At 38.9% G+C, this 16,265-nt stretch overlaps 1 protein-coding gene across 1 annotated transcript; it reads right to left on the reverse strand.

The window, feature by feature from the left end:
• Window positions 1-14,331: 14,331 nt before the first annotated feature.
• On the reverse strand, window positions 14,332-15,264 carry LOC309844594 (olfactory receptor 2A5; the record flags this gene model as incomplete). Its single annotated transcript, XM_082691671.1, has 1 exon — window positions 14,332-15,264. The coding sequence occupies one exon, from the start codon at window positions 15,262-15,264 to the stop codon at window positions 14,332-14,334; it is 933 nt and encodes a 310-aa protein (XP_082547797.1).
• Between the last annotated feature and the right edge of the window lie 1,001 nt (window positions 15,265-16,265).

Genomic DNA, 16,265 nt, shown 5'->3' on the forward strand with positions numbered 1-16,265 from the left:
TTCCCTGTGAAAGAGATAACAGAGCTCACCAAGTCTGAATGCCTGGGGGAAGTGTTTAAACAGGATGGGTCTCTGTGTGTCATCCTTTATTTCCTAAGAAAACATCTTCAATGAGATTTTTGTCCTGTTTGTCACTTACTAAGTGAAAAGGATACATTCCAAATGACACAGAAGGAAACTTTTTTCACAGCAATAGGCTAAATCCTAGCATTCTATTACAGTCTTCAGTAAATCTTATGTTTATTGACCAACTTTCACCATAGTACAAAATGTTAATAATACTTAAATTGCCTTCACAGGACTGGGTACTTCCCTCAGTTTGTAACGATTCTATCACAGGATGACTCATGTGTGCTCATCTATGGGGATGGGAAGAAGGGAAGGTACCTGTCGGTGATTCTTCCATTAGGTTTTCCCATGAATTTGTGCTTTCAATATATTAATTATTTTTTAGCCTTGAGATCTTTACTTGAGATCTTTACTGAGAGCATAATCTTGAATGAAATAAGAGAATGGCAGGCTGTTTGCCACGACTTTGGCTAGATTTGAAATGGAGACCTTTATCTTTTGATTTTTGTACCTACAGATGTTCCTTTCTGATTGTGTCATCTCATCATCAGGATGCTACCTCTGTCACCCCTCTTACACTCTATGTTACATTTAAATTTTGTATCTATCTATCTGCCTACCTACCTATCTAGTTTTTCCCAAATATTTTGCCACATCCTATAGTAAGAAACATCTACTATATACATACATGCATTAATATTCTTGTGTCCTTATGAGGCGAAATGTATTTTCTGTATTATTTTATTCTATTTAATTAGCAAAAATGGTGGTTGAATGATTTCAGGGTGCGTCATAGCCTGGGACCTAACAAGTCCCGATTCTTATCCAAGATTAGGGCAAGAGCCCTGACTAGGGAGTCATAATCATAGGATCATTAACTTATTTTATAGTTTAACGTTACATAAAAAATTATTATTATTTATCATGAATCTTTAGGTTTTTGTGGCTTATTAAATTTTAAAAGAATCTTTCCATAACAGAGTAGGTACTCTGAAGTTTGAATCATTGTAACTTTTAAGCCGTTGTTTCTATTTTTTCTGACTCCATATCTTTCTTCAGTCCAGAATTCATCTGAATTTCACTAAAATAAGAATCCTAGAAGAATTCATAATTGAGTTCCTATCTATCAGTTTCTCATTTAACTTTTCTGTTAATACTTGAAAGATATCATAAAAGCAACTAACATTTTGCCTTGCTTCAAAGACAGAATCAAAGACAGAATCAGAATTCATAGTAGAAATTATTGAAGGATGATTTTATCTTAGTTCAAAAAATAGCTGTAACAACTGGAATCACCTCCTTGAAAACTAGCTGTTTTATTGGAGGTGGACTTTAGTCAGTGAATGTTTTAAATCAAAAATTGACCAACCATCTATTCAAGATAACATTCCTGTGTTGAACCAGAAGAATGCTAAGGTCCCTTCCAACGACAGGATTCACTGGCCCCTATGTTAGTCATATTCAGTTCAACTTTCTTGCACTAACTAGAGCCAATGAAGATCACAACGCTATTTCTAAGATTTCATATGATGAAGGCACACAATAAACCCAAGTAGAAGGACCAATGACTACCTCATCTTCCTCCTACCTGCAAATACCTAAAAGACAAAATCTAAAATCCACAGATATTTACTGAACCCAGTCTATGTCCTGCTTCATGTTATATAAGGCTGTTCACGTCTGCTGGTGTATATAACCAGCTGGCTGGAATGACAGCACTGTTAAAAGGATTCGCAAAGATGGTAATTCTTATATTTAAATAAATCACCACAAGAAATTTCATATTTTAAAAATAAAAACCTTCAGGACAACTCCTTTTCTGTAACAGATTCCCTTTTGGTCAATCAAGCCCATTATTTCATGAAAACACCATTAAATTTCCTGAGGCCATGGAAAAGGTTTCCAGCAAATCTCTCAAACAGCTGTTACCATTTAAACAAGAAACTCAGCACTAAATTCAGGAGAGTAAATGACACATAGTAAGTGTATCTAAAAGAGATGTTAACTTTTGAATTATCCTATTAGCTAAGTCTATAAATAGCAGAAATTTGGCATTGACAGACACTAGCAATTACATTTTGTATTGTGATTGTTCATTACAGCCTGTCTGATGTTGTACAGTGAACAAAGGCTAGATAATCAACGTATCTCAGATTTACAGCTAAGAAATGAGGAGACAAACTGGGTAGAAATTGGGTGAAGCACAAGTGTGCCAATAAAGTAAACAGGATCTGTATGTTAGTGTTGAAATTATTTTCTTCCAACGATCTCTTGAAAGAAAAATTTCTCAACAGAGGCAATGAGATTTCTTTCAGAGGAGAGGATTCCATTCTCTGCTCAGCGCACCCACCTCTCAAGATGTTTTTGAGTGTTTGGTGGAAGGGGAGGGATGAAGACCCACCCTGCACACCGCCAACTACTGCTCCTGGAGAAGAGGGGCTGTCACTGCATTTACCTCTGGTTTTCTTACAGGGACATTCATGACGAGATGCTGCTGATGATGATTTCTTCACTCACTGTGGGGTCCACCATGATCCTAAATGTAAGGAGTATGAGGATGTCTTCCAGGCTCCTTCGTATATCACAATTAACACAATCTTGGATTTATTTCAGTTTCAAAAACGTCAACGTCCCCCCAGCCCCATGCACCCACACCCCAACCCCCGCAAATAGATTATGTGGTATTTAGGGCAGAAGAAACTCATACATTTCTCCCATGCTCTTTGGTGTTGTCTAAGCTTTATACCACATCTGACCCAACTAACCATGCACCTTATTTTTTCATCAGGTCACCACAAGGAATACCATTTATAAAGTAAGACCAGGTAGCAGGACCTATAGTAGCTACGGGGAACATGGTAAAGAGTCAGGAAATGGATAAAGTATCCCAATGGGACTTGTTAAATCCTGTTTTGTAGAATTTAACTAGAGTACAGAAAGGGAAGGAAAATTCTCAGCAGGAAACAATCTCTATTTTTTAATTTCCAGAGATTCTGAGCTCAAGTGGGTGGAAAGACCAAGGCTCCCTAGGTCTGTAGCTATGACATTTTCTGTTCTTCCTAAAATGGAATTAACTAGCTCCATTGTATAATATTAGAAAATACAACAGAGTCAATTTGATGGTGACTTTGTGACTTAAATTTCTTTTGTTCTTTTATCCAAATCTATCTTATACTCAAATATAAAAGAAGTAGAGTTTCCCAAGTTAAAGTTATTTTACTGTACATGCCAATCAAGTAAATCATGGATAGACCAATTATTTTTTTACCTTGAGAGCACTGACCAACAGTAGATCTGAAATGGGTTTTTCTCCAACACACTTGTTCAAGGAGAGGTCTATTGGTAACTGGCATCCAGATGTGTACTCTGACATGCTGGAAAGATGCTACTCTCCCATACTGATAATATCCAAGGGCCTCTGATGCCTAAAGAGAAACAGTCACCATTACCTGTATGTTATTCATGGTCCAATTTATTAAACATATAAGTTTACCATATTTCTTCCATTTCTAATTCTACTAGCATTTAAAGCTCCTATTTTTCTCAAAAAAATTTTTTGCTAATAATTTATTTTATCTGAAAAATATCTTTTGTTTGATATTGAAAATGCTGTGTTTGCTTTACTAATTATTTAAGATTTTTGTATTTATTTTACCTTTTGAAATTTATTGTTACTTTTCTTCTATGACCCTTTACTAGTTTTGTCATCGATGTTGTGTTAGCCTCATAAAATAACTGAATAGTTGTCCCTCTTCTTCTGTTCTCAAAAAGGTTTTACATGATAGGAAAATTAGGCATTTCTTGAAGATTGGAAAAATTTGCCTTTGAAACTGTTTGACTCTGATTTTAGGATAAGTTTGGTCATTGATTCAATTTTCTTGAATCATTATTATTCAGATTTTCTATTTCTACATAAGGAAGTTTTAGTAACATTTCTAACTTTAAAATTTATCAAAATAATTTTTTTCATAGAATTCTGTTTTTAATCTCTACTTTTTTGGTTAGATAATGTATTATACTTAAAATTTTATATATAGACCTTTTCTCTTTCTTTCCCTCACAAATATTATTTATTTTATTGGTATTTTTAACAAGAACTAGGTTTATATTTTAATGATCTTCAAAATTCTTTATTTTCATCAGTAAGGTTTGCTCTTACATAAACTCCTATGTTTATTTTAATTCTCTTTTTAAAAAGATTTTATTTATTTGAGAGTGAGTGAGAGAGAGAGAGAGAACATGGTGGGGGGGAGGTTAGAGGGAGAAGCAGACTCCCCACTGAGTGAGAAGCCCAATGTGGGGCTCAATTCCTGGGACTCCAGGATCATGACCTGAGTCAAAGGCAGACACTTTAGTGACTGACCCACCCAGATGCCCCTTTTTATTTTAATTCTTGATCATCTTCCTGAGTTGACTATTGAACTACTTTTTGTGTCCTATTTTTTTTAAATAAATGTAAACTGAGATATAAATTTGCTTTTTTCTACCATTTTAGCCATCCATCTCGTTTGGTATTCACAACTTCCATCATTATTAACTTCATTTTATTTAAGATTTTATTTATTTATCTGACAGAGAGAGAGATCACAAGTAGGCAGAGAGGCAGGCAGAGAGAGAGGAGGAAGCAGGCTCCCTACTGAGCAGAGAGCCCGATGCGGGGCTCGATCCCAGGACCCCGGGATCAAGACCTGAGCTGAAGGCAGAGGCTTTAACCCACTGAGCCACAATGCGCCCCTATTAACTTCGTTTTTACATGATGCTGAAGTATATTTTTAGGTTTCCAAATATTTATATAACCTTTTATTTTTAATTTAAAATGTATTATCACTGTGGTAAAATAATGAATCCTTGTGATATTTTTCTTTGAAAATCAGAGAGGTTTTGTTGCTTTGTATATATTCAGATTTTTCAATTTTTATATTATTTGAATGTAATGTATGTTCTCTATTGCTTTTTTCAAGATTTTACTTATTTTGAGAGAGAGAGAGAGAGCAAGCACGAGTGGGGAAAGGGGCACAGGCAGAGGGAGAGAGAGGATTTCAAGCCAACCCATGCTGAGCCCAGAGTCCAACGCAGGGCTCAATCTCACAACACTGAGATCATGACCAAAATCAGGTGTCAGATGCTTAATTGACTGAGCCACCTCTCTGTTTCTTGGGTGCAGGATTCTTTATGTATTACATCAAGCTTGTTAATTCCTTTTTTTCAGAACTTGTATTTCTGATTTTTTTTCTAAGATTGTCAGTTTGTTTCTGAGAACTTTTGCTAAATCCCACTGGATTTTAAAAAACTTTTCATGATAATTCTCTGGGTTTTGTCCCCCTTATTTCTATACTGTAGTTATGTTGTCACATACATACATATTTATGATTGTTACATCTTCTCAACAGCCTATTATGTGTATTTGTATATAGTAACTATCTATATTAATGCTTTCCGCCTTATATAGCCATAAATGCAAATATCTGCCTAGTATTTACATTGTTGCTTCAATTCATCATATATTTGCACAGAATATGTTCTTCAATACCCTTATTAGCTTTTCTTCGTGACCCATTTTAGTTGCTCTTATAAATATATAAAGCTGTATTTTATGGGTTTTGAAAATATCAATGAGGAAATAGGAGAATGTAATATATTTTCATTCAGTGCAAATATTGAGATAACTAGACTACCGTTTCTGTTTTCTGTTCAGCACTCTTTTTCTTGACCTTTATATTTCTTTTTTCTGCTCTTTTTAAAAAGAGATACTGTACCATTGTCTGACCTGGTGCCCACTTTTTATTTTTTATTTTTTTTTTTACTTCATTGTTTTGTCTTCACTTAGTGAACAAAACTTGTAAATGTCTTGGGCATTTTCGCTCAAGACACAGGTACCACACACACCACACCTAATAATTACTGGATCACCTTGAAACACATTAGGTAATTTTAGAAATATTACATAGTAATTTTCTTTTCCTTAATCTTCATACCTGCCCAGATATTGTATGTAATCACTGGTATAACTGTCCCAAATTTCAGAGTGTTTTTCAAACCTCTCTTTGAATCAGATGGGAATCCCATAGGAATAGAAGTCACATAGATATTTCAATAGCGATTTAAATGTAACAAAATGGTTAAAGTGATGTTGCAGAGTTTCAACACTAAAAATGGAGCTCTGTGATACACAGATAGGAGCTGAGTGAAGCAGTCACCATCCCTAGGGCTAAGACCCAGAGCAGAGGTTGGCGTAGTTACAAACTAGAAGGTCAGAGGAGTCAGGGTTCAGACTTTACTTCTGAGGGGGAGGTGCTCCCCTGGTTGCACTGTTGCCTCCAGGGGAAGGAAGAAGGCTCCTTCTGGGAAAGTCAGAAAATAAAGACTGGAGGAACAGGCACCAGCTGCCACCCACCAAGTAAAGAGGGGTTGAGCAATCTGGACGAGACCAGCAAGCAAACAGGAAGAAGTCAGTCCCTGTCCCCCTAGCCCCAGCTCCCAGTGACTTTTAGAGCTCCCTACCCACACAGCACAAGCAACTGTAAGCCACTGAAACCAATAATCCAAATGCCCCAGTGTGGTTAATCTCTACTATAGGCCTGGGTACAATATGCTGGGGTTTTTAAGCTTGTCAATAAAGAACAAGCTTCTACATCACTCCTATTGAGAATTAATTAAGGAAGAGGTGCAGGAGTTATTGAAGAAACACTATGTGGAGAATGTGGTTTAGATGTGGTACCCAAAGGGCCCCTGGGTGGCTCAGTCAGTTAAACATCTACTTTTAGCTCAGGTCCTGATCTCTGAGCTCTGTGATTACGTCCCACATCTGGCTCCCTGCTCAGGGGGGAGTCAGCTTGTCCCTCTCACTCCGCCCCCCTCCCCCCCAACCTTGTGCATGCTCTCTCTCTCTCAAATGAAGAAATAAAATTAAAAAAAAAAATGTGCTACCCAAATGACTTATTAACTCCTTACCCGGAACAGAACCCACTGCGAAGACACAGGAAACACTATAAAACTGGCCTTCCTTACAAGACACAGCCTACGTACAACTTACAGCACAGAGGGGCAGAGGAAAATGTGTGCTTCGTGTTGATAGTTGACCCCCAGAGAGAAGGAGAGAGGAAGACTGGAAGCCAAGCACAGCTGTGTCTCAGAAGCTGACAGGAATCCCCTCCACGTTGATTCCTCCAAGGGAATCACCTCCATCATACCCCATTGTCCCCAACACAGACATTACCCAACACTCTCCACAAAGGACTGTAGTGTAAGTATCATATTGTTGTTTCTAGACCAGCTTCCACGTAAGGTCAGTAAACGCTAGTTGACATTTTGTAAATACGGTAGTTTTCCTGCCTGATGATGATGTTCATTGTCACACAGACTCTCTGACAGAGGCGTCAGAACCCCCCAAAGAGAATCACAGTCTGATAGAGGTTTTGTTTTTATCATGAAATGTTACCTGATTTATATTCAAAGTGAATGCTAATCCCTTCCTAAATACTGATGTTTCAAGGGTATTTTACTCCAGCTAGCAAAAACTAGTAACACTATAATGTTAGAAAAAAAAACCAAAACCTTACTATTACTAGTTTTCCTATCATACAAAGCTTTTTTTTTTTTTTTTTTTTTTTTTTAGTACAGTGGACACAGAGTGTTACATGAGTTTTAGGGGTACAACATAGTGATTCCACAACTCGGTACCTATGCTATGCTTGCCACAAATGTAGCCACCATCTGTCACCATAAAATGCCACTACAGTAGGACCGAGTATGTTCCTTAGAGATCATATAAAGTTCCAAGATCATATAAAGTTTTTAAAAAAAATCTTCAAAGAAGCAAATTTTATAATTATTAAATGTGGTCCTACGAGAAATCCTTCATCTTGGGCTTCTTTATCTCAGTTATCATTATTTTCAATAGCCTTTCCCATTAATTACATTATCATGGAGCTATTCCTGTTGGAAAAGTATCCCCAATCCATAATCTGCAGAAGGAAAACATTGACAGCAGCTGACAGGTCCCTACTCTGAAGAGCTTCAGAGGGACAAAATTATTCAAAGCAAGAATCACTAGGACTCTTTCTACTCTAGGTTTGGTAACTCCACATGGCTGACATTTCTGCTGTTCATTGTAGTTTCCAGGGTGACTTCCTTTCTTCATATCCGATTGTCAACACAAATTTACCAGAGAGAGAAAACTCTAATATAAAAAGAAATAGAGTTTTATCAGAACCCAAGGTAGGATAGCCCAAGTGGGACACCATCTTCACAAGGGAGAAAGTGCTCCAGAGAATAAACAGGATAATATACACTTTTACATCTAGTAAAAGCTCAAAAGATTATGCATTAGCATATAGGCAGGAATCATGGGTTTTCACTCAAGGTATGAAGGCAGGGAGTAGGAGCACTGATCAATACCTCAAGGATAAGATGGTTTTCTTTCAGGCGATTCATTCACAAAGCCAATGTACAATGCATGCTTGGCAAGCCATAAATCAGGCTTTTTGGTTTGAAGAAAGTTTATGGACAATTATAGTGATTTACAAAGAAAGAAGAGTTTTTCTTTCATCAATATTAGAAACGTGAGGTGGTGTGTAATTTTTGCCCTATCAAAGAGGAAAGGATGAGAATTATCTGTGTCTGACCTCATTATGTTTGCTATGGTCCAGAAGGGTTCTGCACCCAGTTCCACCCAGTATGTGTTGGGGGATGCCCCTGCATATGCAACAATTCTCTAGACACCAGCCAGGTGTTCCACAGTTAACTCAGTTGTGACAGTATCTACCCTGAGAGAGTGTCAGATTTCTGGATTTTGCATTCAGCCCCCATATGACTGGCACCCTCTTCAGATGCCAATCCCAGGTCCATCCTAGGCTTCTGACTTCCCTGCTACAGACCAGAAGTTCCCACTACTGCCTCCTTGGCCTGCAGAAGACAACCACAAGTCCATGTCCTAACTTATGGGCTTCTCACCAACTGGCTATAAGTCAGAGGTTCCCATGACATCCTCCTTGGGTTTGCTTAATTTTCCAGAATATCTCACAGAACTCGGGAAACAGACTTACTCACTAGGTTCTGATTTCTTACAAAAAGGTTGCAAATCAACAGCTAGATGAACAGACACATAAGGTGAGGTCCTGGACAGATGATCTGGACATGGAAAAGTTCTGGTTCCCAAACCTAGAAGCTCTCTGAACCCTGTCTTTTTGGGTTTTAATGGAAGCGTCATTGCACAGGCATGACTGATTACATCATTAGCCATTGGTGATGGATCCGACATCCAGCCCCTCTGATTCTCCTGGCAACCAGCCTGCACTTTAGTATTTTCCAAAAGTCACCTCATTAATATAAACATGGCTATGGTGGAAAGGGGCTTATTATGAATAACAAGACACACATTTCACCTTAATGGCTCCAAAGTAATTTCAGGAACTGAGGATAAGAGACTGAATGTTATAATAAAAGATTCTCCCATTGCTCTTATCCTTCAGGTAATTACAAAAGTTTTGGGACCTGTGAGCCAGGAAGCATGGATGAAGACCAAACATATTTCTTATAAATCACATCACAGGTCAATATTTCACTTATTAAATATTCATTGGGCTGAAACAGAAATCCTACCAGGAAAATTTTAGCTTTTCCAGAATCTGTATTTTTTTTTTTAAATCTGGGACATGTTTTAGGATTCCAGGATATTTTTATTCTGTTTATGAACCTTCTTTCTAAGCAACTTTCCATTCTCAAAAAATCATCAAGAAAATAAAGTACTTCTTTAGAGTAGTGGTCCTCAAATCTAACTATACCTGGGGCCTTAAAAAAAATGCTGACCCTGGGACACATGTCTGAAGACTCTGATTTAATTAATTTGTGAATCCCTCAGGATTCTTTAAAGCTCCCAGGCAATTCCCAAGGTCAGCCAAGGGCAAGGACCATATCTTGAGATTATCTTTTTCTTTTCATTTTTTTTCTCTTCCTTGGTCTTTGTCTTTTCTTTCATTTGTTCAAAAATTCTCATTTCAACACCTGGTTTCCTATAGGTTCATAAACCACACTGATAGATTCCATTGCTTATCTAGCAGATTAATAGAGAACAGCATATTTTCTTTTAGAATCATTAATTTTGTCCTATTTGGGCTCACTCTTCTGGAAGTATCTTGATGACATTAACTGGGTGCTAATCCATTCCAGGCAAGGACTGGATGTTGTCAATTATCATTGTTCTTATGGTTAACATCATCAGTATTCTCAAATGAAAGGCAAAATTCTGAGTCACAAATTGAACGCCTTCAAAGAAAAATATAACTGCGTGTTGTGGAGTCTTCAAGCCCAGTGGCCAAGAAAGAATTCTTGAGACATTTCATGGTGCAACTTTGTAAGCTAATTTAAGTAGCACAGGGACAGGATCCAGGAGGAGAAAGAGCTTCAACTTTTGCTGTATGAAGCTGGTGGTTATATGTTTAGTGCTCAAGGGGATATGCAGGGAGTATTAGATCATAAATGTTTCCTCCAATTTCTTCTCATAAAACTACTTTTGCAAGATTTCTCTGGTGCTTATCATTCAGCCCCATATTAACTATCAGTGAGATATACAGGCAATCATGAGACCTTTGAAGAATGTAGAAACCAGTGTGTATTTGATTCTTATCTAAACTATGCAGGATATAGGTCAGCTTTCTGGGCTAACAGTGAACATTTTTCTTCTTCTATCCCTCATCACTCCTCAAAAATGTGCTTATTCTGCCTCCTCAGATAAAGATCACCCTATTCAATCTCCTCACCGGCATATTTGTGATAGTTAATTCATATATCAGGACCCACAGCACAGAGGCTAGCCCAATGGCCTGATCCGCGTCAAAAATTAAACCTAAGTCCTTCACTTGCAGGAAACACCTATGGAGGAATTCTAACATACACTGATCACAAACCTCCAACTCAGGTTAGCTAGCTTACCTTACCCTAGAACATCAGACCTGCTGGTCTTATCAGGAAATCCCAACCTCTTAGCTAGCTGTGCCCATTTCCATGGTGCCTCTTCCAAAGTTCCCATGAAATTCACTCTTGCCTCAAATCCTTTGGGAACAATCCTCCGTGGAGGTCAGGATTACTGGGGTCAGGGCAGCTGGGCAGCACAGACACTGATCTGACCCAGCTGGCAACAGAGTTCAGGAGCTCTGTGCACCAGAACTATGGTCCTTGTCTGTGGCTAGAAGTCCACGGCATCACTGTTGGGCGGGTAGACTTTGAAGTTATAGCAACCACCTGATGAGGCAGGAGTTCAGAGGCAGCAAAGGTGATCTACTTTGAATTTTTTTAAAAAGATTTTATTTATTTCAGAGAAAGAGCATGATTGGGGGAGGGGAGCCATAGGGAAAGGAGAAGCAGGGAGCCCGAGGTGGGGCTTGATCTTGAGCCCAGGTCCCTGGGATCATGACTTGAAGCCAAAGGCAGATGCTTAACCAATTGAGTCATCCAGGCACCCCTTAAAATATTTAACACATACGTTAATTCTAAAATTTTCTAATGACATCTACAATTATTCCAGATTTTCATCTTCTTGCTAGCCATAACAAGGGACTTACTTTGATTCAATGACTCATTGGTATTAATCAACTTTTCATGGCTGATAAACATTTCCCTTTTCCTTTTTTTCATATAAAAAGATAATTTGTAAAAAACAAAAAACAAAAAACAAAACAAAACAAAAAACCTAATTTTGTCACATTAACAGCTACATTTACTAGCATGTTTTAGCAACTTGTGTGCCTGGCAAGTTTTCCTTACATCATACGCTTTCACTCCAAAAAAGACCCAAGTACATCTATTTAGAGTTCTTCCACCAAGGCCTGTGGGGGATATATTTTGCTAGACTTTATCTCATAAGACTTTCTCTCCTTTGGTTTTCTTATTCCTTAATGAATTTTAGGCCAAGTATAAAATTGTAGAGTGATGCTTCCCCCCTTCATTCTGAATGTTCTCTTCTGGCACCTGTTTTGCTGAGGAGAAGTCCTCTGTGAACAGTGTCTACATTCCAGTGTCACTGGGGAAGGACGGGATAAAGCCTGGGAAGCGCCCACCAGACTCCTCCACATTAAGGAAGTGTACCCTCTTTCCCTCACCCTCAGCTCTCTGGAAACTGTGACTAACATCAAAAGAATATACATAAAAAGAAGTCAACAAAATAGAATCTGTTTATTAAAGTCCTCTACCTCAAATATTAAAACAATTAAGAGGAATCTCTCATACACTCAGGCTTTTCTGTAATTTCTTGACAAAATATAGTTCTTGGTTTTGTTTTCCCTTTTTGAACCAGAGCCATTTCTGAGACTTGCTGAAGGATGTCTCTTTTTAACTCATTCATCTCAGTTACCTTGACAGAAGCTTGGTCTTTCTGGTCTACATTTTCTCAAGTATTTTTGAACTGACATAAACGTGAATGCAATCCCCTGATTTTTCTAATGGGTCCTTGTAGAAACATTCTGAATCCAAACCAAGAGCTTATATTTTCTGAGACACATTATCCTAATTTTGCCTCTTCCTCTTCCCTCTTTGAATTTTAACCTTAATTTAAGGTATACATATTTTAGTGAATAATGATTTTCCAAGTATAGTTAAAATATCATTTTTATAAAAATATTGCTTGTTTTTTTTTCTACTTTTAATTTTAAAATTTTTTATTTTTTATAAACATATATTTTTATCCCCAGGGGTACAGGTCCGTGAATCGCCAGGTTTTTTTTTTTCTACTTTTAAAATAGGTCTCACAGTAGCTCCATCATGCTTATTGTTCCATTTAGGGCTAATATTTTTTTATTCAAATTATTTTGGGGGGCGGGGAGGGGGAAAGAAGGTGGGGGTCGATGGAGAAGGAGGGAGGAGAGCAAGCGGAGTGTGCCTGAGCAAGCGACCTCCTCATACAGTGGAGACATGGAGACTCAGATAACGGCCAGAGAAAAACGTTTTGCCTAAGTTAACTAATGAGTAGAATAGTCCAGGAGATGAATAATCAGCGACGCGGCTGTTTAAGAAGCGAGAGGAAAATCATGCTTTAGGAGCGAGATGGAAGGCAAAGTTTCTCCGGTGCATCTTAATTTTGTGGAAGAAGAAAAATGGGGACTGATAATGGTACATGAGGAGATGTGAAAAAAATAGAAAGATCTCCAGAACCCAGATAATAATACACAATCATATATGCCACACACTGGAATGGCACACGAGCCTACCAGAGAAGAAGAGAATTCAAAAGATGACATACTTCATGTGTTAAAGAAATCACTGTTTTCATACTCCTTTGGCCACTTAGTTCCCAGACATGTGTTAGAAGCAGAAAAAAAAAAAATTATACTTCATCATTCTGACCACTTGGGCCCAAAATAAGTGACTAGTATCTCCTGGACCAGATGCTCTTGGAATTTTGTTGAGGTTCCTACAAGTCTTTACCCGACTTTGTCGTGCTAGTGGCTCCAAACGTGGCTCTACAACAGGATGTTAAGCTACTGGCCTCCCTTCATGTTGTTTTCCTTCTAGAAGATTTTCTTACTCTGGTGATATTTTATGCCACCATCTTAATGGTCAGTTGTTACCTACACCTGGATTTGACTCTGAACGCTGCAAATGGTAACTCTCTCAGATACCTGACTCTCATATTTATTCTAAACACAAACACACTTAAATTAAACAGAGCAGAATTCAATAAAATGAAACAAAGAGTCTAACAGTTCTCTGCCTGTCACATACATTAAAAACAAAAAACAAAAAACCCATAAAGTCAAACTTTGCTTTTCACAGAAATAGATTCTGTGGGCTCAGATTCAGATAATTTTTCAGAGCTGATGTCATCATCCTTAGACTTGCGGTTCCTTCGTACATTTCCCAGGAGAGGACTTCATAACAAGATCAGTTCTATTCTCTTATTAGAGGTGCACCATTGTACAGAATATATGGTGGCATTTTTAGCATATACTTAGAGCAATAAGGGAGATGGAAATCTTAGATGAATCTAAGGGGAGATGTGAGAGAAAAGAAAAGAAACTGGATCCTAGGTAGCACTGGGACCTGGCTGGTGGAGTCCATGACTCTATTCTGTGCTTCACCAGGACACAATTTTTCTCTTATGCCTGGACTTTGTGGTCTGGAAGTATCCCATGGTTAGGGACCAAATCAGTTCAATATATATTTTTAATATTGAAAATCTGAGACACTAGATTCTTAAAGCATTTATACTACCGTTGTTCCAAATCTCATAGAAAACAAGTCTTCCACCTTTCAGACTGTCTCCGGCCTCTCTCACACTGATGGCTCCTTCCGCAGCACTCTCCTCAGGGCACCCTTGACCTCTGCGTTCCTCAGGCTGTAGATCAGTGGGTTCAGCATAGGGTTGAAAAGGCTGTAAAACAGGGAAAGGATCTTCTGCTGCTCCTCAGGGTGGCGGGATTTGGGGGCCATGTACATGACAATGGCGCTGCCAAAGAAGAGCCCCACCACACAGAGGTGGGAGGAGCAGGTGGAGAAGGCCTTCCTGCGGCCCTCCCCGGACTGGATCCTCACGATGGCCAACAGGATGCGTGAGTAGGACACCAGCACCAAGCAGAGGGGCCCGACTAAGATAAACACAGAAGCAGCAAAGATGACCACTTGGTTGAGCCTTGTGTCAGCACAGGCCAACTTGAGGACAGACAGGATTTCACAGAAGAAATGGTTGACTTCATGAGGCCCACAGAAGGGCAGCCTCAGGATGAGAACCACATGGACCAGGGCCAGCAGGGAGCCACAGGCCCAGGAAGTGACCGCCTGAACGGAGCACACTCTCCAGCTCATGATGCTGGAGTAATGTAGGGGGTGACAGATGGCCACGTACCGATCATAGGACATCATTACTAGGATGAGGCACTCAGTGTGAGCAAAAGCCATGTATAAAAATGTCTGCATTATGCATGGCACAAACGAGATAGTTTTTTGCTTGCTCAGAAGGTTTGCCAGCATCTTTGGGACATTATTTGAAGCATAGGCTATGTCGACGGCGGCCAGGTGGGAGAGGAAGTAGTACATGGGGGTGTGCAGTCGGGAGTCCAGCCAGATGAGCCCCAGGATGATGCTGTTCCCCAGCAGGGTGAAGGCATAGAACAGGGAGAAGAGCCCAAAGAGGAGCATCTGCAGCTTTGGGCTGAGCGGGAATCCCAGGAGAATGAATTCTGTGACCCATGTTTGGTTTTCTGTCATTCCCTGGCAACAGTATCTGTACCAGTCTCTGCTGCTGCGGGAGGCTGTGTGCTAAGGAGCGAACACAGATCTGGGTTAGTTCTCAAACAGAAAGAGGGGGGTTAAAGTATATCTTGTGTGTTACCTCAGCTGGCAATCCTTTTCAGAGCCATGATGTCAAATCCTTAATCCACAGTAACGCAGGAAGAGAACCTATTTAAGGAGCGCAAGGTTGCATGTACTATTTTGAGGTCTACAGAATTTTATTTGACTTTGATTGCAAGATCCACATATATACTATCATGATGGCAGACACAGAATCATTTGTTCTCCAGAATGACCAATTATTTCACTTAAGGGAAAGTTCCATAGCCATATTGTCATATATGTTTACTTTCTAATTGATTTAGTTTTCAGATTTCATTTCCACTTTCTCTTTATCATTTGATTTGCTCTTATTTTATAACTTGTGGAGTACATTGCACGTACCAGGTGCTCAATAAATGACAGAATCAATAAATGAATGAATGAATTAGGGAATAAGATTTATAAATGTAACTTCAAGGAGAATTGTTTTCTCTCTCTGTTCACTAGCTTTAGGGCTTTGGCAAATGAAGTTAGCACGAACTTTTTGACTCCTGATGCTACATAGGAAAATCTGGCTGTTTCTCTTGAGCATGGGTAGAGCAATGAATGAATCTGATCGGCATTCCTAGACATAACTTAGGTATAGGTTCAGGGAAGTGGTTATCATGTGAAAACTTCATTATACAATGTTTCTATATCTGCCAGACCCCCACCCTCTTGCAGGAATGCTTCCTTGGTTCTGTGCAGATGCTATTTCTGGGTCCCCCTGCATTTGGACAGTACCCAATATAGCACCCATTTGTTGAATGGATGGATAGATGGATGGAAGGTGTCCCATTAGGAATAACATCCAAAGTGCCTATCCCAGAATTTAATCAAGGCTTTTGACTTTTCTTTCATTTTTTTCTGGCTGCCATTTCACCAAGCAGATGGCC

Source organism: Mustela nivalis (genome assembly GCF_964662115.1).
Source record: "Mustela nivalis genome assembly, chromosome: 12".
NCBI lineage: Eukaryota > Metazoa > Chordata > Mammalia > Carnivora > Mustelidae > Mustela > Mustela nivalis.